The sequence below is a fragment of the Marmota flaviventris genome, chromosome 13 (assembly GCF_047511675.1).
Source record: "Marmota flaviventris isolate mMarFla1 chromosome 13, mMarFla1.hap1, whole genome shotgun sequence".
NCBI lineage: Eukaryota > Metazoa > Chordata > Mammalia > Rodentia > Sciuridae > Marmota > Marmota flaviventris.
In genome coordinates this window covers 20,281,839-20,309,076 of record NC_092510.1, presented here as the reverse complement: position 1 = coordinate 20,309,076, position 27,238 = coordinate 20,281,839, and the positions used below count along the sequence as shown (strand labels likewise).

The window sequence follows — 27,238 nt, the reverse complement described above, 5'->3', positions numbered from 1 at the left end:
ACTCTGGTTTCATATGCTATGAAAAACCACTGGCCAGAGTATTTTGGTAAAAAGTAAACCTATGGTTGCAGAGGCAAGTAGGTAGAGTCAGCTGTCTGTATCTGTGGGTTCTGCATCTGTGGATTCAACTGTACTGAACATGTGCAGATAGTTTCTGGTTTCACTTCCTAAAAAATAGGGTCTAACAACTATTTACAAGGCATTTAACTTGCATTAGGTTTTATAAGTAACATGACATTATTTAATGTATACAGGAGGTGATATGCAAATATTATGCTTTTTCATATAAGGGACTTGAGCATAAGAAGACTTTGGTATCCTCAGAGAATCCTGGAACCAAGCTCTCTTGATTATCAAGGGACAATTGTGTATGCTTATTGAAGTAAGCCAGAGGCTAGACAGACATTGCCAAATAATAGATTGATTTGCGTGTCTTGGTGTGTTGTTTGTGAGGCCTTTTGAGCATGAATATCCCTCAGATCACAAACTCCACCCATCTTTTTCTTCCACTCCACTTCAAGCATTTTTAGGTGACTCCATTGGTCAGGGAGGTAACATTTGCCTTTGGATGTGCTGCTAATCCTATGTGGAGTTTGTGTAGTGCTTGGACACCTGTCATCAGGCCCTCCTGACTGGAGCATATCTTCCTTAAAATAATTGAACTGGAGTTGTGCAATAACTTTGGCTTTCCTTACACATTATGGCTGTGCCAAGGACTTTGTGTTTCCTACTTAATTTTCAGCTCATAACTAAATTTCATTTTGCAAAGTCAAACCAGAGGTTTTCCTTTAAAAGCCTTGCTGACCATCCTCAGCCATGTACTTTTAGTTTTTTTAGTTTTTTATCTCCTATTAATAAATGGACAATAGTTTCCTTTGTCCCATTCCCACGCCCACTGAAATTTTGATCAGTGTGAGAATTACAATAAAACAAGTTTAGCACCTTTCCTCAGGCTAAAATGCTCCAGCAGGTACTCACTGGGTGTCTACCTGTCCATCCCCATAGCCTTCGGATCATTTCTAAGCCAATATGTGAATTTGTACCATAAGCTCTACACAGTGATTAGAACCATCCAGTTAGCCATGAGAACCAGTAGGTCATACCTTGTGTTGAATCCTTCTCTCTTCTCCATTTCAGCTCTCTTGCTGAGTACTCTAAAATTCTCCAATAGAACTCAGAATTTAGCCATTAGTATGGTGAAACTCAAAATGAATTCATCCTCTGATATGTGTGAGGCAGTGCTGGGCACAGAAGGTGCTTTCTATGTGTGCTTTCTCTGCCCCCCTGTAGGATGCAGTCTGGGATGCAGGCAGGTCAAAAGAAAATAAATACAAGTTTTAAGAAGGCCACATGGGTAGAAGTGGATACCATAGAAGTTAAGAGGAAGGAGAATTAAATTATTGCAGTTGATGACCTTAAGAATGGTCAAGGCATCTAGAAGGAGATCTTGCTTGGTTGAAGGAAGTCTTGGGAGAAGCATGGTTTATAAAAAAACAAATCTTTCAAAAGCAAAAGATGTATTTGAGGGATGCTTAAGCAACTTTTGGACTGAGTAAAGGGAAGGAAGCACCACACAGGGTGTGTGGGACAGACAGATAGACACCCAGGATGTACACTTACATCTTGGGAGATTTCTGCAACAGGTACCCAATGTCTTTGTAAAAGGTAAGCTGTAAATTCCCGGTCCCTGAGTTTTGATCTAAGCTCTGTCCCTCATTCTTGGGTGACATGGGTTGACTGAGTCATCTATAAAATAGAAAAAGCAGCAATAATAAGGGATAGTTATAGACACAACCGACAGATTCTAAGTGCTCCACAAATATCAAATTAGGACTATTTGTATGCAAGTCCAGCTCCTGAAATAAAACACAGCCATACCTAGTTTAAATCTGACTTTGTGAAAGAAACTTTTGAACCCGCTATTTTCTAGGCACCTAATGTTAATAAGGACACAAGAGTTTATTACTTGCTTTTACATAGTAAAAATTTCCCAGAAAGCTCTGGAAGCATCTGTTTTGCCTTCCAGTGAAGGTAAGCTGCTACCCGGCAGGCATCCCAGCCACCACACTATCTCCAAAGTGGCATCGTACCACGCAGATGCCCAAGTTGGAAGTTTTCTGCTTGAACTCTCCAAATGACAAATGTGATAAGATTCGCTTTTGTAGATCGCAGCTGTATCTTTCTTCTGTTCCCTTTGCTTCCCCTTGGACTCAGCAGTTTTCATTTTTGCTCCAGATAAATTGCTGTTAATTTAAATGTACTGCAGATTCTTGCCATTTTATGGCTGATTGCTTCTGAGTAATAGGAGGAAAATGTGTGCACGTTTGAATGTAAATAAATCTAAATAGAGTGTGAGCCTATTTAGATTCATTTAAAAAAGCAGAGCACTTCAGTGACCTTCAAATGCCCCTCCATGTCCTTCCCTTTGAAGAGGCCAAGGAGGGGATCCTAAATCAGCAAATAGAGATTGCCTGTTAGGGTGTTAGGGTGTATCCGTTCATTTCCCTTCTCAGCTTTCAACTTTACGTCTCATTTCTCAGAGAGCACTTGGTTTTTACCCTGGTTCCTGTTTGGGCCAGCTAGTGTACACAGCGACAAAGCCCCTTCAAAGTTGTTTTTGATAAAGGAGCCCATCTCCCGGTAACTACCATGCACCATTGGAATGCTGCAAAAACTTCAGAATGTCACATTGTCAAAATATCTATATTTCGAGCTCATAAGCTAGACAGCTCGTTTGGCTGCTAAACCCACAAGATGTTCAGCCATTTGTTGTGGTCTAAAAACTTTCCCCCCTCACTAGGAGAAAATAATTATCCATTGTTTTATATCATCTTGTGGTCCCTTTCCTGAGTTTTCAAAAACAGGAGAGGATAAAAGTCATGACATCCTGGTAAAATGGGACTCTGAATTGTGCTATTAATCTTTTTAAAATATGAAGCATTGGATATGTTTCCTTATAAATAAAAGGATCAACTCTTTAAATCAAAATGATTTTTCAGTAGGTGGTGGGGGTCTCATTAGTCTATCAACAGTATGTGAAGATCAAGGGTATATTAAAGGAGACTGACTTGCCTTCCCAGAGGTGAGGTGTGGTGGATATGGCTATCTCAATACAGACCCTGCACATTGCTCTCAACTGTAACAGGCTAGCTTTTCCTCTCAAGGAAGGAACCCTGTGTTTTGTTTTTTGTTGTTGTTGTTGTTTGTTTTATGGTGGCTTTGCTCATTTCCATTTCATAGGATGAAGCTGGGTTCTGTTTCTTTGGGAAGGATGCTTCATAAAAGGCCAACAGAAGAAGGTTGGGAGGGGCATTTGACTTCATTTTTAAAAGGGCAAATGCATTGCAGTCTGAGTGAATGACAATCCAAAAGAGCTGGCATCTAGAAAATTGTACAGTTTCCTAATTGTGATCATCAAGGATCCTGGAGGGATTTGGGGCAGAGAAGTGGCAAAGAGTGGCCTTGTTCCCACTACAAACACTCTGGTGTGAGTAAAACTCTCAAGTCCCTGTGCCATAAACCCATTGGAAATAAGGCTTTGCACTAGCAGTCTAATCCATCCTGTCATTTTATGGAAAATCAAATGCCCTTACAAATTGAATGTGCAGGGGAACTAGTATGTTGAGTCAACACATCTCTTTTTTATTTGGGGATAATGTCTTCTATTTGTATCACCAGGTTTCTCCTGTTTTTATTGGCAACCTTGACTTCCTTACCTTAATCCTATTGTTTCAGTGGGAAGGAATTTGAAACCCGCCCTCTTAAGACCTGAAGGAATAACTAAGGAGTTTGGTTTGTCAATTCTGAATGCTTGTCCTACGTGCAGTAGTACACTCTTGAACTAGCTCTGCTAGTTTGCCTGGAGGCAAAACTTTTAGAAAGAGACAAGAGAGACAGATATGAAGGAAAATTCATCAGTAGTGCCATTGAGTACTTCCTAAATTCTCAGGGCTTTGTAGGTGATTAAACCTCTAAGCGATCTTGGCATCCTTAGCGATTTTTTTTTCCTGAGACTTGGAAGGGCAGGAGAGAGGAATGCTGTGGAAATTAAGCTTTGTAGACTCTGAGAATCGTTGTAAATGATGATACAGATTGGTGGTGGTAATTACAGCTCTGGAGGCAGATGACACCAGCATTTGGCAGACCAGACACCATGTTGAGGAAGATCGAGAGTCTGGAGAGCTGGGTTTAGAGGAGTCTTCCAAAGCAGAGCTTGAAAATGTCTTGGGGGTTTCTAGGACGATGCCATCTATTTTGTCACTTGGGAATCTGATGAAGATTCATGCAAATTACACAGAGAATTGTATGTACTAGAACCTTCACTGCTCCTGCTGGTCTTTCATAGGGAAAGTTCAGAGAGAGCTTGTCCTCTGCTTGTCTCCTTCCTGTGCTGTGACAGAGCTGGGTCACTAGGGAATTAGAGTTCCTGGACTGGAGCTTCATCACACAGTAATTGTAGGACCTTGGGGAAGTTGCTTAACTCTCTGAGCCTCAGTTTCCTCACCAGGAAAGACAGTGCAATAGCAGACTATTTCCCAGAGGGGTTGCTGTGAACTTTAACAGACCAATATTGGCATACTGCTCAGAAAAGAGCCTAGCACAAAGCAGACTAGCTTTTATATATTGGCCAAGTTAATTACTCATCTTTCTCCTTATGTAAGGCAATGAAGAGTCTGAGGTCAAGGAACTCCATGTTCTTTACTTTTGTATCATCTATTACAGTGTCTACTGCTTGGTTAGTGTTCAATAAATGTTTGAAGAATTAATATGATATGTGGCATATTATATATATATACATATATATCTAATTATATGTGTAATAAACACAATTTTAAGGTTTATATTGTATAACATAATTGCATATTGTATACAATGTACTTCCATTTCCATGTTATATGATTGACATAATATCTATGTGTCATATATATGGTATGGTACTTACTTAAATTTAGGCACTATTAGGATTCCTGCGGGCGGGGGAAACAACTTTATATATTAGTGTTTCCCTGTATTTCACCAGTGAAAGCCAGCCAGTTCTCTAGATGAGTTATTTTAAACATTATTTGGTGAAAATCAGCAAAGGAAAAGAATTAGGGCTTGAGTAAATGTTTATTGTTGAATCCATAAATGAACATATACAAATTCTTCAGTGATCATCCATATTGTACACGGATTTCTTTTTCTTAAGTTAAACTGCTAACAAATGATAAAATTGAGGCTGGATCTGTGGGCAGAAATCCTTTGCATTTCTTCCCCATGTTTCATGTACCATGTAAAATTGATTTTGAGTTTAAATGTAAGTTGCTCAATAAGAGATGCACATTTTCTCCCAATTTCTGTTCTGTTATTGTACATCGCTTTGTGTTTTAAAATGTATTCCATGTTGTGTCTTATTTTTTAATTTATTTATATTCCTTTAATAGTGATTATACTTGTATGATAATTTCCATTGATTTTTCTTTTGAGCATGACTTATGTTTTATTTTGTGTTTTTTTTAGGTTTTGTTTTGTTTCATAAGATCCCACTGGATGGGTAGCTGAAATAAAGAAAAAGAGAAGGGGGCTGTGGTGCTTGTTGGTTGACGCTGCCCTGTAAGCTGGCCTCTTGGGACAGTGTTGGTTTATCCCAGGAAATGTTGCTTACCTGGGGTTCTCTGGTAGAAATGGGCAGTGCTTGGAGGATGTACTGTATGAAGCCTGCTTATATGGTGAACTGTGATTGGGGAACACCAAGGCAGAGGCAGCTCTCAGGCAGCTACGCAGCAAGTCAAGAAAACATCTTAAATTAATCCATCTCTTCTGTCCTTACAGTAGTTCAAATACAAAATTGAAATGAAATTCCACTGGATTGTACTTCTCTTCTGAAAAGTATACTATTTGACCTTACTGGAAATGTGTTGATTTCAATTGCTTCTGTTTATTAAAGGTGAAATATATATATATATATGGGATTGGTTGGTATAAGTGAAGACTAAAATGTCTAATCTATATTTAACACATATTTTAGCATCATTTGCTGTTATTCTCTAATCATCACTGAATTGAGTGAGTGATTTTTCCACCTACAACATAGTGACGACAAGAGTTAAAGGCACATATGCCATCACTTTGGGGACTTGGTGTTGTCATGAAGAGGTTCTTTTCTTTGCTGGCAGTAAAGATCCAAACTTTTAACTTAGGTCTCAGAGTCACACAATGTTAATGATTGCTTTAAAAGTTTATTAACAGGACGAAAGAGAAGATAAAGAACAAGCACAAGAAGAAAAGCATCAGCTGCTATCTGGTCAGGGCTATAGATTTCAGTTAGGCACAGTCAGTTTCAGAATCACTAACAGAGTGGAATATATGCATATGGTGAAATTACCACCTCGCTCCTTTCCATTTGCCCTCTGAGAACCACCGCTGCTTGCATTACAGAACTCCAGCTTTTCTACTCTGAAAAGGCCTGCAAGCAGAATGGTTGGCCTGCTGTGAGCAGGAGAGGATATTCTAAGAAGGACAGTCTCCCTGCTGCACACTGTCCTACTGCTGGGTTTTCATGGGCAGGAAAGCTTGTCCTGACCCCAGCAGCAAAGAGGTGGCAGGTCGCTAATGAATATGCGCTTTATCATGTGCTTCTTCATTGCTGAGAGGGCAGCTGAGAGCTACAGATTGCTGCGTCCCCTCTTTGTTCTGAGCCATGGACACCTGTTTCGTTCACTTGCCTCCTCAGTGGCCTTCCTAGGCTCTGTTCTGTCTGTTCCAGGCAGTGTCCTTGTCCTGAAGAGAGGTTTGACTGCCCCCCCCCCCCCCTCCTCACTCCTTTCATTTAGGGGCACTCCAGAGACAGGCCTGGAGCATTTCTTTTGAAAACACAATCAGCTATTAGCTGTGCACATGTAAGTCATGCCTGAATTAGAAACACTGACATTAAAAAATTTCTTTTAAATGATTGCTCAAGTTTTGTAGTGCAGTTTTAAGGATTTATAGATTTTTTAACTACTCAGCCATGTTTGGAAACTTTATTTTGAAAATCTGATGTAACCAAGGCATTAATCTTAATAAACCAAGACCCATTTAAGCACGAGTTGATATAAAAAGAATATTCTTGATGAATATTTTATATTGTATCTTTTACATTAGCCACTAAATATGTTATTGCTAGATGCCGACATTTCACAATGTCCTGTGGATTACAGCATTTATCTTGACTACTCCGTAAACACACCTGAAAGAGGGGCAGTTTCTCCAAAGTGAAAACATGCTGTTCTTTCTCACAGTTTTTTTTTTTTTTTCTCCATTTCTATTTGAGCATAAGGGCAGCAAGCTCTCATCATGGGGAGGTCTGAATATTCTCTAAATTCCCATCTTCTTGCTCACTGCTAAATGACAGTTCCTGCCACTATGGGGATTTCCATCTTTCCCAAAGGTGTTGATTTACAAAGAGGCCAGCTAATAGCAGAAATCCTGACCCCTGAAAGAGAAATGAAATTCACACTGTGAGCCAGGCAGGGGTTCAGTATGGCAAAAGGTTCTTAAATATCGGTCATTTAGTTAAAAAAAAAAAAAAAAAAAGCTTTTATGTTATTCCACGAAGCCCTAAAAAGGCAATGGATTTTTTAAGGACAATTTTATTAGTTTCTCAGACCCAAGAGGAAAAAAAGAATATTTATAGTCAACAGCTAGAAGGATTGCAGGGTACATTTGATTTTTGTTTTAAAATGGAGAAAAGTGGACAGATAAGGCAATTTAATATATCAAAGATGAGTTTGACATCTCCTAGGAAAGAATGAAAACAGCAGGCTATTAGAAAATTGTTTCACATGGCTCTTGTATTCTTTGCTTTTCTTTTTCTTTTTCTTTTCTTTTCTTCTTCTTTTTTTAATCCCTAAAGACTATGATCAGTAACACAGCTTCTCTTTTCTGTACTTAGGCAACCTTCTTTCTTCCTCTGCTTTTTATGTCCCCCATAAGAAATTTGCTTTTTAGAGCTTCCTAATGGCACCCATCATGTTTTTGCAGGATTAGAAAAGGAGAGGTGGCACTTTTGCTGAAATCAGGTCTGTTGCTCTCCAGCAAGGATCTGGCACTTGAACACCAGGCAAATCTCCTATGTATACAAAGTGGTCTGACTGAGCCAAAACCTGCCCACCTGAGTGGCAGCTGTCACCTAGCCCCCACCAACCGTGCCCCACGGGAATGAGGGCCCAGGTTTCCAAATCTTGTGATTCTTTAAGAGAAATGCAGTGCGAAACATGGATTTTTTTTATGGGAAATGTCCCTATTTTTAAAAAGTTGGATCGGTTATTTTTAAAACATTATGTAGGCCAACAAAACATGCCTGTGGGCTGCCAGTTTGTTACTTTTGTCTTAAAACACGATCATTGTTCTCTGACCGTATTTTTCTGCCTTTCTTTTGCAAACTTGTTTTTCTTTCTTCCTGACCACTGCTGAGGGCTGCATTGCAGCAAGCTTCCTAGCTTGACCTGCAGTGTGTCCTTTGTCTCTGACCCAGTTGTGACCCTCAACTCTTTCACCTTGCTGGGAATTCTCTTACTGCTGTGTCTTCCCACTGTTCCGTGATGGATCCCATTTCCATGTGGCCAGAGGCATTCTAGAAAGTCCTTCCTTCAGTTTTGTATGACATGAATCTCTTTTCACCAGCATCCTCCTAGCCCATCCAGATGCTACCAGGTTGAAAGGGCAAAGTGCACAATGCATTTTCATGTGTGTCCTTAATGTACTAATATAGCCTTTGGTAACTGGAAATCAGGTGTGTCATCATTGAGAGATGTTGTCCATGTCCTGTATCATGTTTACCCAGCATTAATTGGAGTCCCCCTGAGACCCTTTTAGGCAATTCATAGAAATGTCCACAGTCATCACACAAGACATCAACTCTTAACTGTGATGACAACCACAGTCCAAACAGTTGGAGGCCAAGGAAGGATTATCTCTCAATAGAAAAAAATGAACCCAAACATACATTAGAGAAAATTGACTCAAGGGTTTTCATTCCCCTTTCTCCTAGCAGGGACTGATTTCATTTTTGTCCCACCAAGTTTTCTTCCCAGAAATAGACAGCAAGGATATGAACTGAACAATCTCAGCTCTGCCTACAGCATGGAACACAAAAGGAGTTTGCTGTGGCTCCTGGCTCTTCAGATAATCCTGACGTAGACCCCATGTGTCAGGCTTGAAGCATCTCAGAGGAGAGATCACACCTCTTCAGAAGTTTGCAGAGTAAATAACTTAAGGAGCACAAAGTAGAATAAGTTTCATTCCAGGTGTGAGATAGAACATGGTGGAGGGGCACATGCACTCTCTCTCCTCTCTCTTTTCTCTGTTCCCCTTTCCGTATTCTCTATTTTTTTTCTCTCTCTCTAATGGACCTTGTGGCAAACAGAGATTTTTCTTATTTTACCAGGTGCTTTGTATAATTATAGCATACTCATCCCCCTCCAATGCAAATGGAATAAAAACACCCAGCAGTAACTGCACTAACTCTACTCTTGCTTTTTTGGAGGGTGGATGATTCACACCTCTACCTTCTATGTCTGCTGTCTAGAATCCCTCCCTTGGTTTTGATCTAATTCCATCATACTACAATAGAAACTCATCCCATCTTGTTTTGCCTAGACTCTAGATTCAGAGGGAGATATATAGTGAAGAGACACTATTCTATGAAGCATGGGGTCTCACAAGGTTGCTGTTTCCAGCCATGTGGAAACAGCATGGGGTCATGCTGCATGGGATACATGTGAGTGGAGCCTCCTGGGATACAACTCAACAGATTGTGACTCCAAGAAAACTTGTATAGAAGTAGCTGTTAAATGCATTCTGCTATGTTTACATACCTAGAGTTCTTGCAGACCACATCAAGTTTATCTAAGGGCTCCCAAGAAGGTGAAGGACTCTCCTGAATTCAGTTTACCAGACCAGATTAGGTTGACACAAATTCATAGCCCAGAAAGTTACACACAGAAGGCTGAGACAGAAGGCAGCTTCCTATTGAGCACAGCCCATTCTCTGTTTTGGTCTTCAGGGACAAAGGAACCTGCCAGTCACCTGAATTTGACAGTGAAAGCACTCTGAGTTTCCTTCAGGCTCATGTGGTGGAACAGCCTTGGCATAGTTATTAGTGGGCATCCAGAATATGTTGGCTAACTCCCAATCCCCATCCCACAAAACACTAGCTATGTTTAGAGTCTTAATTTTCATGGAAAAAATTAAAAGAGGCAATGAAAAGAACCAGGGCTTTTTTTTTTTTTTACCACCTTTATTTTAGACAATATATTTATGAATTGAGCATACATAAATGTAAAGTAGCCAAAGAGCCCCTACAAAGACAAATCCTTGAGTTTTACCCATTTCATGTTCAAATCCATTTGCTGTAATCCAGAGGCAACCTGTGACTCATTCTCATGTCTTGTTTTGTTTTATTTTTTTCCCATAAGGTTTTCAATAATGTTTTTCACATTTCCTGTAAATAATGGATAATCATTTTTTAATTTTATTTTTAAGTGCTATTTTAACAATGTGGATAGACTATAAATGTACTTGCTGAATTCATTCATTTTTTTAACAAGCCAATAAAGTTTTATAATTCATCTCTCTGTGTCTTGCATTCTCTGTTGGTGTTGTACTCCTCCCTCCCTTCCTTAGACGTGTACCATCACCCATGTGTTGCTGGTGGTGTTTGAGACTGAAGGTATTAGAAGGAAAAGTGTGAAAAATGTCACTGAGCATTTTGGAGGAAGCCCAAACCCATTATAGATTTTGAAAAAAAACTCATCTCAAAACTGGGTTTTTAAAATTCCCATCAACGTTAATTATGTACTTGCAATTTACCGATTCTTACATTAGTAATGTTTTCATTGGCCAAAATGCAATTTTTAAAAAATGTTTAAGGGGATTTTTATGTATGTGTATGTATAAAACCACACTCTGTGGGAATGCTCTTGGGTATTTTAAATATCTGGAATGACACACATCAGAGTAAGTGATGTGTATTCAGTGCTTTGTTCTATTTCAAGTGACTTTGTGGTCAAATAAACATAATGACTTGTACTTTTATAGATGGGAGAGATAGAAGACAACATGGAGATAAGATATGATGGACTGAAATTGTTAGTATGGTACCCACACTTCATCTCCCTTTGTCTCCATCCCCAGTCCTGGCACACCTTCCCTTCTTCATTTTTCCCTTTGATGATAAGACTGAACAAAAAGGTTTGTAAACCCCATCCCTGATTAATTTAAGCATATTGCTACCTTCTGATAACTTTGAAGGGTTTCACTTCAAATCAAGGACTTCAGAATTGGGAAAACAATCCAGTGTGACCTAATGTTTTATTAAGCCAAGTACACTGCTCCTCTTATGAGACTGTGGTGTTTAGTGTTATTGATTTGTGCTTTTTCCAAAGGCCCTTCTAAATTTGCTGAACTGAGATGAGATTTCTTCCAAAATTTGGAGTTCATATGATAATTTGAGGTGGTAGACACCTGTCCTACACTATGCAAGTTTGAATCTCAGCATGCTCACACAACCTTGGAAAAGTCAGTTCACTCTCTTCCCCAGTGTCCTCCTTTACAAAATGATATGATAATACTATCTACCCCACTGGGCTCCCATAGAGTTAAATGAGATGGTTCAGATAAAGTAAACAGCAAGGCAAGTAGAGGCACTCAGTATTACTAATAAAACTTCCAAAGAGCTTTGGTTGTCATTGTCATTGGGTGTGCCTCTGTAAATGCTTTAAGAATCAAAGTAAACAACTACTAGTCATGTGCTGGCTGTGTGAGTGCAAATAGTGGAGACCAAGCTATGAAGGCGGCTTTGAAGCTTTCTCCAGCATTATCACAATTCCAGTCCTGGATCTCTCTCTCCACCCAGGTAATTCTGGCCCAATGATTCTACCTCAAAATTGATTTTGATAAGAGGATCTGCTTAGTGTGGGCTGATATTGTAACAGTTCAGTGACTCTGAATGATGCTCTGAAATTTGAGGATTATGGAAAAAATAGAATTGAACATATTTCCCCAAAGATATTCACCCTATATTACCTTATTAATTCAGAAATTTTAGTCACTTGAACACAGTTCATATTAACTTTAATTTTTGAGTTATCTATTTAAAGATTTTGGTTAATAATATAAATTTTAAAACCCAAACTGACCAAGAAACTTTTGAAAGCAAAGACTTATTTCAGATTTCCTCAAGGCTTAGGAATAAGTGTTTACAAGCAATGATTTACGAGTAACTAAATTATTTCTTGCTGCTTCCTGAAGTGGTCTTTGGCTGTAGCTCTAGTAGGCCATGCCTGATGGACCTCATTGGAACTCCTTCATGTTTGAAGCAATAAAATTCTTTGCAATCTATTTTTTTCTCATCATTAAGCCATTTAAAATAAGTGGCACTGATATTTTATTAGCACTTAATTTAAGGTATTTTCACAAATGCTATCACCTTTCCTAACACATGTTTAAATGAGATAATGGGCTGGAGGTATAGTGTAGCTCAGTGGTAGCAGTCTTGCCTAGTATGTGCAAGGTCCTGGGTTCCATCCCTAGCGCCAAAATGACAACCAACCAACAACACAAGCAAACAAAAAATAAGATTTACAGCAGAATCTAAAGGATCTAAGAGATAGTGACAGGTAAGGCAGTTGATTTCTCACTGTGGGCCAAGCATTATTTTATATGCTTCTTGATCTAACAATCCTATGAGACTGCTGCAAATACTGTCCATATATTAAATATTAGAAAACTTATCTTTAGGGATAGGTATGCAGGGACTTGCTCCAGGTTATTTAGCTGACAAGTGGTAGCACCAAAGTCTTGAATTCAGGCAGGCTGGCTCAAGAGCTGGGGCTTCTAACAAGTCCTTTGTGTGGCCTGGATTCTGGGCACAACTGGGGGTAGGGTGAGGCCAGCCAGGTGCCTCAGGCACAAAGATGGGAGGTAGTCACTTTCAGAGTTGGGAGGTCATCCATTCAAGCACAAATTCAGCTTAGATTATTCTTGTGGCAAAGTAAAATTGTAAGGTTAACTCACTGGGGAGGTGCCTACTCCCTGGTGCCAGTAAACTCTCTGATATTTTTGCCACTAAAAAATCCCTTGCAGATCTTGCCTGGAAAGTTTGTGGTGTGGTAGAGAAACTGGCATCTGCTTTTTACATTTTACCTTATGAAACAGAGGTTATACCAAGGATATTTTCAGAGCTAATTAACTCTGAAAATCCAGAGCATGTTTTCCTTGTACATTGTAACTGAAGATGGATTTGTTGTTTTGAACAATCTACAAGTGAATTGTTTTCATCACTCTTGATTTTCAGTACTTCTCATTCTCATTGGAGTAGTCCTCACTGTCCAATAAGGAATCTGGAGGAAAACCACCTCTGTGGGGTGCAGGGGATGTAGTGGGAAGGGGATGTTTCAGGACACATCCAGCCACTTTCTTGGATGGGATCCAGATGACAGAACACACTGGCAGAAAATACCTGAGCTGCTCTTTGCTTTTCCAGCACCAAGAGGCAGGGCAGCCTCAGAGAAGTTCCACATTCTTGCCCCTGTCTGTCCTGTCTGGCAGCCAGTGATCCAGAGAGACTTCCAAGGGCATATGCTAATTTTCCAGCCATTTGGTCCATCTTACATGCCACAAGACCCCAGGGCCTGTGTTTTCTGAATTCAAATCTCTGCCCCTTACAAACTAATAAACAGTGAATTCTCTATCTCTTCCTCCTTTTAATATTTTTATTCTAATAAGGGGAGGAGAATCTCTTGTGTTTATTGTCCATCATTTTATCTCTTTTTAATAATTTTCATCATACTGTAATTGGTCTTGTTGCATCATTAAATAAAAATGTAGGCTGCACTATTTGCTTTGAGGATTGAGATTCAGCTTCGGGTAAGTTCATGCAATTTCACCTAAAGCCCCTTGAGTTGTGGTGGGAAGGACTGTTTTACTTTTGGGGGGAGTTCTAGGTTTTTCTGTAAACTAAGACAAAGCCTCTGAATATGTAATCAGATTTTCAGGAATGACTCTTAGGCCAATTTTTCCTTTTACATTTTCTTCAGGCTCCTGGATTTTGGGGAAGTCGACTGCCTCTCCATAATCCTTATCTAAACACTGTTGCATTGGGTGCCATGTTTAAATCTATTCTGGTAGTATGCTGGCTTACCAGAGTGTCTGACTAGTGGGGTGTACCTTCAGGTCTTGGGTGGAGAAAGGGATCAGGATATGTCTGGCATGTTCCATGTGTGGTGGCACCAACTCTAGGAGGAATCTTTGCTTATATCTGAAATGCTACTGGATAGGTCCTCCTCCATGGCTCCAGCCCTCAACTGGGCACCATTAGTACCATTTTCCCTATCTCTCCCTCCATCTCTTAAGGTGGTAAAGGCTTCCCATTGCTGTCACTCTCTCAGTGCCTTATCATTTCCTGTTTGTCCCTTTAAATGTCTCATACCTCTTTAAGTAAGTTCTTTTTTCTTGATAGAACCCTGAGATATATGCTTAATTCTCTGATATCTTTTCTCATCTAGCATTAAATCTATTCAAAATCCAGCAAGTGTCTTTTAAGGGTCAATCATATGTCAGCATATGTCACAGCTAGGCTTTGGGGGAGACCATAGTAAACCCAGTCAATGTCATCTTTGCCTTATAGACTGGGGTCTAATGGAGTATCTATAATGTTGATACTGTTGTTGCCATAATTTACACCTAAGAAAACAACAGCTTGGGAAATTAAGAAACTTGTCCAAGGATACACAAATCAGATCGGTCTAACTATAAATTCCCTGTGTCTGCCCCTCCATCTCTGAGGCAGTGTTTTTCCTTTTCCTCTGGGGTGTTCCCTCATCTACAAGTTCTGAGACAGCCACTAGACCATAATTCTTCTTGACCCTGTATAATCTGTATAAAGTATGCCTATCTTTTTGTCTATTTTCTCTTTTTTTCCTTCTCTTTTATATTTTTTAAAACAATAATTTCCTCTGGTTCTCCACTGATATCCTTTCTTTAATTTTAATACAATAAAATTTTTAAATTGGTTTGGTAGAACTAAAGTGTGTGTGTGTGTGTGTGTGTGAGAGAGAGAGAGAGAGAGAGAGAGATTGATTAAGCCCCAGCAAGAACACAATAATTCATAAACACACATACACACACACACACACACACACACATGCTCATTCACACATACCCCCACACACGGAATAGGAATTTTGCATACTTTCAGACTTGTGTGACTAAATGGGAACTTAATCCCTGTGCATACATAATTTATGTCATTATTCCCTTCCCAGTGCTCATTGTGCATAATACTCCAAGGTCTTTTTAAAAAACTTTCCATGTTGAATGTTTTGCTTGTTGTTTTTACTTTCTTATAAATAGCAAGAAGTTTTGCTGAGAAGAAATGATTACAAATCCCAAAAGGTTGATGTTCTGTTCTGAGCTCAAAGATGTAAGGATTGAGTGGATTTCAAACTTGGCAAAATCTCTGACTTGGCAAATACTTCCATCCTTATTTATGACAGCTTGGAAACTTCCATTTTCTAGGGTTTATAAATGATGCTGCTGATTTTGTTTCCCTTTTCTATTTTGCTGTAAATTATGAAATAACCAGGGAGGGAGCAGAGGGTGTGTGTGTGTGTGTGTGTGTGTGTGTGTGTGTGTGTGTATTGTTGTGTTCTTTCTTTTCTTGGATATGAGGTATATTTTACATGTTTCATACAAGAAGTGTACTTCCCTTTTTTAGCCTTTCAACAAAATGGAAATCTGAAAATGTTGAGGTTTGCAATATCATTTTAGTTAGCTTTGTCACCACTGTGACCAAAGGGCCCAATAAGAACAACATAGAAGAGGGAAAGCTTATTTGGGGCCAACAATTTCAGAGGTCTCAGTCCATAGATGACTGACTCCAGGGTTATGGGCCCAACGTGAAGCAGAACATCACGACCAAGGGACATAGTGGAGGGAAGCAGCTCAGGACATGGCAGCAGGAAGTGTGTGTGTGTGTGTGTGGGGGGGGGGTGCTTCATCATCAGGGACAAAATATCAACCCCAAAAGCATGCCCCCAGTGACCCACTTCTTCCAGCCACTCCTCACCTGCCTACTACATGCCAATGGATTAACACACTGATTAGTTTAAAGCTTTCCTAACTCAATCATTTCTTCTTCTCTGAACTTTCTTACATTGTTTTGCACATGAACTTTGGGGGTGGGGGCATATGGTATCTAAACCATAACAGATACAGAGAATGATAACCTGTGGTTGTCACTGTAGTTACAAAAAACTTCTCTGGCAAAGGTAAATTTCATCCCCAAACTGCAACTTAGTAAAACTTGAGATTCTGAAACAAGGCAAGTTATGTAGGAAATCTCAGTTTTTCCTAGTGCTATGAATGACTAGTTGTTGTAGAGGAACCTTGTGTCTATATTCTTAGTGGAAATTTGTTCAAATGGAGGAAGAACTCAGAGATTTTCTTCTTTTCCTGTCCTTTCCCCCCTCTTCCTCATTCTCCTCCTCCTTTTTCTTTTATCCCTTCACTCCAAACTCAGTTCGCTAAAACCCAGTCATTTTTATTTTTTCTTCATAAGAGAATTTTTTTCTTTTTATTCATGTAATCACATAGAAATTGGGAGTGTCTGTTTATGGGGTACAGTAGATAGACGTTGCTGAACATAGGTAATAGGAATTTTCAAGTGCAGAATGTTTCCTCTCAGAAGCAGATCCCAAGGTGGAGTTAAAGCTGCAGAGAAACCCTTGAGTGAGAAAAAAATGGAGAGGAAGCAGAAGGAAGCTGTGAGGACTTCAGGCTGCTAGAGAACCTTTAGTGCATGAGACATGGAGGGGAAGTTAGATCAAGTGCGACAGATCACCATTCACATGAAGGTAGTATTGAAAGGGATGCTGAGGAGTCTGAGCAAAATAGGCCAACAGAGGAGTTCCTTGTTTTTCAGGATGGGTCTGCCATAGTCATTAGCGTTGGGCAGCTCAGGATGGATTTTAGAGCACAATAGTTGGGGCGCTCAGTCAGTTATGTTCCCAGACACTGATGTCTGTGAAGTGCATTCTTAGTGCTCTCATATAATAGATACTGTCTCATCTGAGCTCCACATGACTGGTGAGCTTGCTAACTAGTGCTCCCCATTTTTCTGTGGAACATACTGATCTCTCTGCACAGTGCCCTGCACACTCCTGGCTGGACAGCTGGGTACCACTGCTCAAGGGAACCTCTGTTTCCTTAAATGACGTACAACCAATTGCAGCAGTTAAAAGGGTCTCAACTATAATAATTCTTGAAAAAAAAAAAGTACACAGAGTGGGCAAGTCAACATTTTGAACTGTTTTTAAAATGTCATTTTTGAGCTACAGCCATCTTTTTATTTATGGTAACGTAAAACGACATTTGAAACTAAGACCTGTTTTTATTTTTCTCGCCTACATACTAAAACCACAAGTGATTTTATTTCATTTCATTTTGTGTTCCACGTCAAACAAATTTCCTATCATGGCAGCTCTCATTATTGATTCATATTCTTTCAGAAAAGTGTTTATGGAAGTGTACATCAATACCTTGCCAGGCATGAGGAAAGAGTTGGAGTGGAACAGAGCGATACATCCTCTTACACAATTATTCTCCCTTGCTCTCAAGCAGCCCTCAAATTGGATCGTTTTCAAGGGAAATGATGGCTTATTCAGATTTGACAAACTGTGTTGAATACTTTCTCTGTGCTAGGCTACAGGTTGCAGACTCTAATGACTTTGGAGACTGGACACGTCGAGAGCATGTGTAAATGGCTGGTAAAGACTGGCTCATGCATGATACAGAACTACCTCCAGCCAGGAATCCAGGCTCAGGGAGCCAAGTCTTATGATTTTTCAAGACGAGGGGAGATCTGGGTTTTTGTGTGAAATCTCCCAGTTTTTAAATGTTGGCAAGGCCCACAACATTTTTGAAAATCTCTGTGAGCCAAACATGACATGTCTTCAGGCCAAATCTTGCCTGTTGTGACCTTCTTGCTGGACATTCTGCTGCTGGCTTTTGGACATGTTTCCTTCACAAATAGCCTAGAGTAAATTCTTATCTTAGATCAGGCTTTCTGGAAGCAGGCACTGAGATGAGGATTCACGTGCAAGTGATTTATTGAGGGTGTGCCTGTGAAAAGAGTTGGGGAAGCAGAACAGAGAAGGGGAGCTAAGCAGGACTATGATAAGAGGCAAAGCCTCATAGTAGTGGCTTCAGCTTGAGCACTTGGGAGACCTGGTACATAAGCTGCTCCTTAGAGTTGTCCCACCTTGAGATTAGGAAGCTTAGCTTTCATATCTTTGCACCTGCCAGTCATTGATTATCACAATAGGCAACCCTGGGATTCTGATGCTCAAGAAGAGTCCTCTAGAAAGGATACACTGGTGCTGTTGTGGTCCTGGGTATAGCACATGGCAGCAACAACAATGGAACTGAGGAACTCCACATGGTCCACTACCAGATATCTGTGACTTTCTCCAGTCTGCAGGTAATAAGAGGTACAGGCTTAGCCAAAACATGGACCCTGATCTTTGGACTCCATATCTAGTGCTTGCTGATACTCTTTCTAGCAGCTTCTTAATGAGATTGGCTGCAGAATTTAGATATTCTTGGGCCCTAGCATATCAGGTATGTTAGCCCTGGACTTCTACCTGTCCTTTTCCTCTAGGAGGGCTTGGAGAGAGGATGGCATGGCTATTCAGAGAAGACCTGGGAAGCCTGATAAGAAGTAGAATGAGGTTCTGGAGCCAGCAATACTCCAGACAGCCCAGAATGAGCTTCTGAACTCTAGTGTTAGCTCCAATTCTAAGTTATTTTTCTTTCGGTTTAGAAATTTCATATCTGAGATTCAGGCAGTGTTTTGTGTTTCTCTCTACCCCAGTGCTGAATTCTGAGCTTGAGACATGCTTGTCCTGGTGCTGGTGAGGTGATATCTTTTAGAGAACTAGACTTGTGGCTTCCATATCTTGAATCATAGTACTCCAACATGCTATTTGCTTTGGAGAGTTTAAAACTCTTCAGTATTTAATCTAAAGATGCATCCTTTAAATGCCCTGGAAGGAAATTCATCAGAGGTGGGGACAGAAGTCAGTCTTAGCAGCAGCATCTGCTAATTGAGCATCTCTGGACTTTGTGGGTCTCTCAGGCACAAAAGATCAGACTCTTTTAACTGAGTTTATCACATCTGCCTCTGACAGCACTTGCCCTGTGCCCTTTGCTGTTGTTAATTCATCCTTTGGTCCCTCTGAATCAGCCAGGACAGCTTCCTCACTCTCACCTTTTGCATGCTGTCTGGAAATCAAGTCAATGTTTCCTCCCCAGTGTCCTTCAGTCCTGTGCCCTTTTCCACTCCACCTCTTCTGCCTTCCTTCAGACTCTCTGTACTTAAGAGGGGCAAACTGGTCCTCTTACCCTTCTCGCCATGTTTCTACCCTGCGTCTCACATCTCTTTCCCAAAATGCAGATGTAAGTCTTCACAAACACTTGGCAATTCAATTGGCTAAGGAGATAAAGACCAAGTGCCCCCAAAGGGCATTCCAACTTGAGGACACTGGAGCTCCAGCCATGCCTTTCCCACCTGCTACCTCTATTCCACTTCTCCAAGCCACCTGCAGGGCCAGGCATCTCTTCCTCCTGCACCCTGTGCATTTGTCAGAATCATGTCACTCACTGGTTGGGTGGCCTTGGACTTGGGCCTTAACTCTCCAAGTCAAAGATGTCTCCTCTGCAAGAGAAGGTGACTAATACCTACCTGTGGGAGAATTAAATGGTAAAAAGTCTGGTAAGCCATTTGGGGAGCACGTGAAATGTTGTAGGTGCTAAGTAAGTGGTGCTAAGTAAGTGCTAGCAATGACAATAATGATCACTAATTCACAACAACTGCTATCCATCTTTCATGGCCCAGCTCAATTCCCATCTTCCTCCCAGGAGCTGCCACAGAATTCCCACACAGAATGAGGACTTCTTTCTTCTACCCCTGGGTCCTCTATTTCTACATGAAGCCAAATGGCTACAAAACATTGGTCCATCCTCTCACCCCTGCTCACTGTGCTTTTAAAGGAGCAAATGAAGTGTATCTGATCCTCAACTGAGTCCGCTTTTGTTGAGACTTGGGAATATTTGTGGGTGAAGTTGCATGGGACCTTAGACTGGAAGGCTTGGTCAGAAATAGGGAGCATCTGAGATGAGAGGAAAAGATAACCCATAAAGTTCTAGGATCCTGAAAAAAGCCAGATCTTTCTTGTGAACAGTACAGGCAATGTTTTCTGGGAAACTTCTCATATATGTGGACCAGGAATATCCTTATGTATTAGTTTCCTAGGGCTGCAGTAACAAGTTATCACAAACTTGGTGACTTAAAACAGCAGAAATTTCTTCTCTTAATTATATCTGAAACAGACTTTCTTTCCAAATAAGATCATTATTACGGGTTTCAGGGGTTAAGATTGGGCATATCATTTTGGAGGTCTCTATTCAATCCACTGTACTTGAGACTAGAGAGCTTAGTGGAGAGATTGTCGGCACAATGGGAGGCACGTTGTGCAGTTGCCAAGGAGATCTGAGTTAAATATTAACTTCTCAGTTTCCTTTCCTATAAAGTAGGAATACTTATTTCTTCCACATCTTTTATGAGGATAAGAATATATATATATATATATATATATATATATATATATATATATATATATATATATATATATTAATTGCAATAATGCATGCCTGTAATCCCAGTGGCTCAGGAGGTTGAGGGAGGAGGATCAAGAGTTCAAAGCAGCCTCAGCAAAAGTGAGCAATGCAGTGAGATCCTGTCTCTAAATAAAATATAAAATAGGTCTGGGGATGTGGTTCAGTGGTCAAGTGCCCCTAGTTCAATTCCCAGTACCCCCCCCCAAAAAAAAGAATATATGTATATATATATATGTATACACACACACACACACACACACACACATCTGGCAATACTAGATCTACAATATAATTGTAATATATAGAAATTCCCACCACTCATTCATTGGTTTAATAAAAGTTTAAATCTCTGTACATCTGGTAAAAGAGACATAGCCAATGGACCTTAGTCATATAATATTTAGGAGTTCTGTTTGTTGAGTGAAAGAAGGAGATCAGATGTGAAGCCTTCAGAAGTGCTTGCTATAATCCAGGCACTGAAAGGGCTTCCTTGGCAAGCCATTGTGTACAGCACACTACCTGAAGGATGAATGATGGTGCCAAGTCCACTTTCTGGACTATTCTTAAAAATCCTTAAAGAATATTACAGCACTGTCTTTCTCTCCAGTGGTTTACATATGTGGCCACCAGAGTAGGTTCTATGAGAAATCCTATCAAGAGGCAACATGGGCTGTCTCCACCAAAGAATTATTTACATCAGAGCAAAGTAGACAACTCAAATATCTTCAGGGACCGACAATCTGGGGAGTAGGTAGCCCTCCAGAGAATGGTTGTCTTATTTACAGGGAGCAGCTGCTACTCATTCATTCATGCAAACATGTACTAAGCCCCTTCTCTATGCCCTGTGCTGTTCTGAGGGCTGGGGCCACCAGGGTGGGAAAGGCAAAGTTCTGTCCTTCATGGAGCTTGTATTTTCTGAACTCAGTTTCAGCTCCAGTTGCCTAATGGGATTCCAGGCTCATTGTTCCAAATCATCTGATTTTTAAAAAGAAGCAGCCAGAGTTTTATGTCAAAAAATCTCTTGATTTTTTAAATGTTGGCAGGCAAATATAGGTTTTTAAAAAGAACATTATGCAGGCCAGACAAAACTTGCCTCTTGATTCAATTTGGCCTGCAGGCTGCCAATTTGTGACCTTTGGGGTGGAACCTCCTGATCTTTACCTAAAGAAACATTGTTCCAATGTCTGACTTTAAGCTAGTTCTTATTTTTCTTGACCTCATTGGAAGCTGGTAATGGTTACCGCTTGTCAGTCTTTCTGAATTTAATGATTCTTAGATGCTTCACCCTGTCTTTTCAGGTGAGCTAATCTCTGTCTATCAGCTTTTCCTTCCCAATTATATCCCCGAATCTTTGATTATTTTTGTTTTCTCAAGCTCCCAGAAAGGCTCTAAGCATTGTTCTCCTCCCCTTAGCATTTCAGAGAATCTTACCTGAACTCTTACCTATACTGCTTATAGATGAGAGAACGCTTTCTGACTCAGCTACCCCAATTTTCACAGCCATTGAGCTGCATTGACTCCCAACCTTAGGTGTGATATTAATTTTTCTCCAAGGGACATGGATTTAATAGATTTTTTAATTAACATTTTGTAAAATTGGAGCTGTCATACTTCATGGTAGACTGATACAAATGTCTATAATTACATTTTTGGCACTATATCTGGGGAGTAGCCTAGAAATGTTTGTTTAAACCCTTTCCTAAAACGTTCTGATTTATGGGCAGGCCTCTGTATGCACACCTCTAGCACGACCCGTTGTCATGACAACACAGAACATCATTTGTCAAAGAGCTATAACTTCATTCTATGTTGAAGCTAAAAATTTATCTTTTAGGATTTATTCTTATGACAGGGAAATTTTGCGTTTACATAGATATGCTGCTTCTCCCTAATTCTGCTTGTCTTTAGGAAGATTCAGGCTTCTAGAGAATAAGATACACCTCCCACTTTTCACCTCTCAGAAGAATTCCAAAGAGAGCTCAAATGGACTCATTAGTACCTAAAAAGTCATCTCCCATATGTCTCTAATTTAATATGATTTTTTTTCCTTTTGAAAACTGAAATGAAAATTTTATTGGTTAATTTCTTTTGGGGGGCTAGTAAAGTTCAAAGAAAAGGAAAAAGGGAAATGTTTGTAAACCACCCTTAAAAGTTGAAGAAGAATGAACTGCTTGGTTTTTATATTTACCTCTATAATCTGTGATTCATGATTCATGAATTGTAAACTCAATGCCTACTATAGGAGTCGGGCAAATCTATGAATTAGCGCTGGGGGCTCCTGGAGACTGCACAGAATGGAACATGTTTTGCCTTTTCTAAAGAAGGTCACTTCCTAATTTTTACTAATAGAATGTGGACTGTTCTGCAGGATCATCTGTTTCTTTTCTTTTTTTTTCTTCTTTGTTTCTTCCTTAAAGCCAGAAATTTGTATTTCTTCTATGAAATTTCCTGATTCTAAAAGGTGGACAGGTAATATAAAGAGTTGGTTTTAAAAAATATATCAGTCAAATAAAATACATCTGAGGGCAAGTTTGTTCCACAGACCTCAAGAAGTAAGTAGTTCTGCCCTTAGGAATGCTACTCAACAATTGAGAATGGCTTTGTTTCTCTAAATGGGATGGCTATCAATGTTTCTTCCCTCCAGCTCCTTTTTTTAAATTTATTTATTTTTATTAGTTACACATGACAGTACAATGATCTTGACATATTATACATTTGAATCAAATGGGATATAATTTATCAAGTTCTGATTTGCTAAAAATATTCTGTCTGTTGGCCTCTCTGGAGATTATGGTCTGCTTATCTGTATCCTGGGTAGCTGTTGGGTTTCAGGCCATGCATGAGAGGGAGCTATACTGGGGCAAGTCTCAGACCCTCTCTGACACCCCCATCAGGTGCATAGGGATTTATGACGCTCAAATTTTGGTCTTGGATGGATGGGGTAGTTTAATCCCCTTCACTAAGGCCTACATTTTTTCTTTGTATTAGGAATTCAAGGATGGCTGTGTTTCAAAGATATTTTTTTTTCCTTACTGGATTTGAGAATATTTTGTTTCTCATTTATCAATGGGGACAATATTAGTAACTCTTGGGAATGTGCCATGATAAACATCTGGAACAAGGCTGATCAGCATTCCAAAATGGTGGTGGTTTAGGGAACACCAATCCATTGCCTTGTGGCAGGCAGTTAGATTTAGGACATTATGACTTCCATGTAGAATTATGCTTAATATGGAAACCTTGTGGGTGGTGTGGTAATAAAAGCCAGTTAGGGTTTGCTTTTTGCTGCTTTCTCACCTCCTTCCCATGATGCCTTGCATGCTCCTTGGGTGTAAACCTTACTCACAATTCTCCCCATCCTTGGTTATCTTCACACTGTTCTGCACAGTTGCCTATATCTGAGATGTTACTCTCTCATATCATTCCAACCCAGATGGGCTTTTATTGAGCCTTTATGAACATTTAAACCTCAAGAACATTGGTTAGGAGTGTGGCATTACCCGAATTAATACCCAAAATAGTAATGCTTAGAAGCTGGTACCAGATATGCTCCTTGTACTTTCTTATCTCCCCATTTTGTTGGCACCTAAAGGTGTGTGTGTGTGTGTGTGTGCGCGGGCGCGTGTGCGCTTGGGTGCGTGCACGTGGTGTTTTCATCTTTTTTTGAACTATTCCTAGCTTATAAAAGAAAAGGATATATTATAAATAATAAAGTGAACTATTGAGCAAATATGTTTATACCTTATGTCAGATGGGAATAGTTTAATTTCTAAGGCTCTTCCCAATAGTACACAAAACTTTCTGAAATAACCATACAATGGTAAGAATGAATTCTGATGCCCACATTCTGCACATACTTCTTTCTTCCAGTATGTTAAAATCATACTGGTATCATGTTTTTTTAAAATATATGTAAATTATAAAGAAAGGAGTAATTTTTTTCTATTTTTAAGCTAGAAATAACATTGGTTGGAATAATATTGTATGTTAATGTTTATCTTATCCTATTTTATGTGTATGTGGATTTCTTCATGGAATTAACATTTCTCATAAAAGTTTTCATTAGTTTTATAACATCTTATTCTCATATAAACCACAATGTATTAAATTACTTTTTAGCATTTCACATTTAAATAATTTCCAATTTTATTATTAAAGGTAACATCATAATGGGCCTTTTTGTGAATAAATCTTTGTCCACATTTCTGGCAGTTTCCCCTTAGGATTGACTTATGGACATAACATTTTTAAACCTTGAGGTTTTAATATTTTTAAGATCCTTATATTAAACAGTTTACTTTTCAGAAATATTGATCAATTTACAGTTATACCAGAAGAGTGTAAGAATGCCCATCTCTTAGCACCCATTAGTTGCTTTAACGTTTCCCCTAAATTTGATTTAGTGTTTATATGCTGTTTTGTAGATATGTCTACTTAGTTTGAAGAGAAAGAAGAAGATGGTGAAGCAGGGGGTGGAGGGATGTGTACACTCACTGCTGAATAGCAAAGACTAACGTTATCTACTAGGGCTATGGAGTGTTGCAGGTTCCTAGAGTGGCACTTACCACATGCCAAGCTGTACTCTAAGTGCTTTGCATATGTCAGTTCTTGTCATCGTCACAACACTCCCATGAGGTAGGTACTATTATTATCTCCTTTTCCAGGAAAGGAAGCTGATGCCCAAGGAGGCTAAACTTACCTAAGATCATGGAGAATAAGTCACACTAGTAAGTGTGACAGCCAGAATTCAAACAGGGCCTTCAGGCTCCAGAGCCTACACTCTTAACCATTCCTGAGTTTCTTGCTACTATAAGGGAAGAAACTTAAGGGTCTAGGCCATGTGATGGATAACCAAACATGTGGTTAGCAGACGAGATTGATGCAAACGTTAATATCACCAAAGATGTTTCAAGAACAAAGGGGAGTATGGTGAGCAGAGAAGACATTCCATGATGTAGGGGTTGAGAAAGGGATTCCTGGGGAAGCTGACATTTCCACTGGCCCTGGAGGGATGGATAACATACAGAAAAGCAAAGTTGGAGGTGTGGAGGGGGGCAACTTGGGTAGTAAACTCAAGAGCATCTAACCATTCTCTTTTTTAGTGAAAGGGATTAGGTTTAGGTTCCTGGCTCAAAATAAGGGAAACTTCTTAACAGACATGATATTTTACCTTAAACAGAAAGGATTTTTACTATCAGAGAAAATAAAATTTATGAATTATTCTTCATGATAAGACCCAATAAACCTATAAAGAATTCAGAACTTACATTTGTTGCTATATCCAGAAAATATAGTTGCTATATCCAGAAACACAAAGATGTGTTCAGATTTTCCTTCTATGCGGACCCTCAGAACAGGAAATTCAGTGAACCTTAATATTCTTGTATTCTCTTGTGACCTCCGTTTATCTCAATTTCGCTGGAAACACAGTGATTCTCACTGATTCTTAATAAGTTACAGGCTTTCTATATTAACAATCACAATCTAATTCAATATACAAGCATTTGACACCTGTGCAATGAGGTTATCCATTTTAAAGAGGTGCAGAGAGAAGTGACATACCTCCAAGAGTTTTACATTCCCACAGGGTATTTTAAGTTTATGAGAAAAACACAGGAAGGTATAGAGTAAGATAAATATCACAGAAGGTGTTTAAAGAACCAAGAGGTGTATGGTGAGCAGAGAAGGTACTTCTTGCTGTGGAGACCAAGAGGATTCCCTGGGGAAGCTGACATTTCTGCTGGCCCTGGAAATGTGGATAATCTATATAAAAGCAAAGGTGGATATGTGTGTGTGTATGGGGCTGCAATCTGGGTAAATGTGTCAGGATGGGGGAAATGTTGAAGCACCCAAGGCCCAGCTGCTGTCATGGGATGAGGCACTGATTCTGCATATGCTCAATGTGTTTTAATGTCCACAGCTCCTGCCATGTACTACCCAATCTTTAACCAAGGTTAAAACACCCAAATCATTGCCAGGGTGAACCAGCTTCACATACATAAAGGTGCCTGCTTTCTCCTTCATTTCACTGTTTTAAAATGCCTCAATATGATAAAAGCTTTGCTGAAGTACCCCTATACTGGCCCAATAATTTCAAAATGGTGGGAGAAGGATGCAGGGGATATTGGCCTAAATCTTTGGTTTCTTACTCTGACCATAATACCAATGACCATCCAGCAACAGAACAGAGCACATTCAGACTCACTGACATCTTTCCACCACTCCTTGGGATAGCGCGAAGCTTGGGGGTAGGAGAATCCTCAGTCTGAACAACCTTTCAGCAGAAGAGGTCTGTTAGAACCACCTATTTACAGGTGCATGTTCTTGGGCTTCACAGGGTGTCAGCGATGGGTTAGGAGAGATGACAGGAATCTGCATATCTAGAAATCGCCCTGAAGTTCTAATGTATACTAAATTTCGAGTATCAATCTTAAGTATAGTGGTCCTTGGCTTAGACTGCACGTTAGAATTGTCTGGAGAGATTTTAAAAAATACTTATGCTAGGAACCCTCTCGCCAGATAAAATACATATGATTATCTG

The 27,238-nt window shown here is 39.7% G+C and overlaps 1 protein-coding gene across 4 annotated transcripts in view; it reads left to right on the top strand.

The window, feature by feature from the left end:
• Ntrk2 (neurotrophic receptor tyrosine kinase 2) overlaps positions 1-27,238 on the top strand; it is a 347,633-nt gene that overhangs the window by 129,271 nt on the left and 191,124 nt on the right. The window contains exon 12 of one of the 4 annotated variants that reach the window (XM_071600510.1): positions 5,500-10,562. The exons of the other annotated variants lie outside the window; for them this stretch is intronic. Within the exon in view, the coding sequence (XP_071456611.1) occupies positions 5,500-5,537 (38 nt within the window). The 3' untranslated portion in view covers positions 5,538-10,562. Of the gene's footprint in view, positions 1-5,499; positions 10,563-27,238 lie in introns of those variants that run through there. 4 annotated transcript variants of the gene reach the window in all.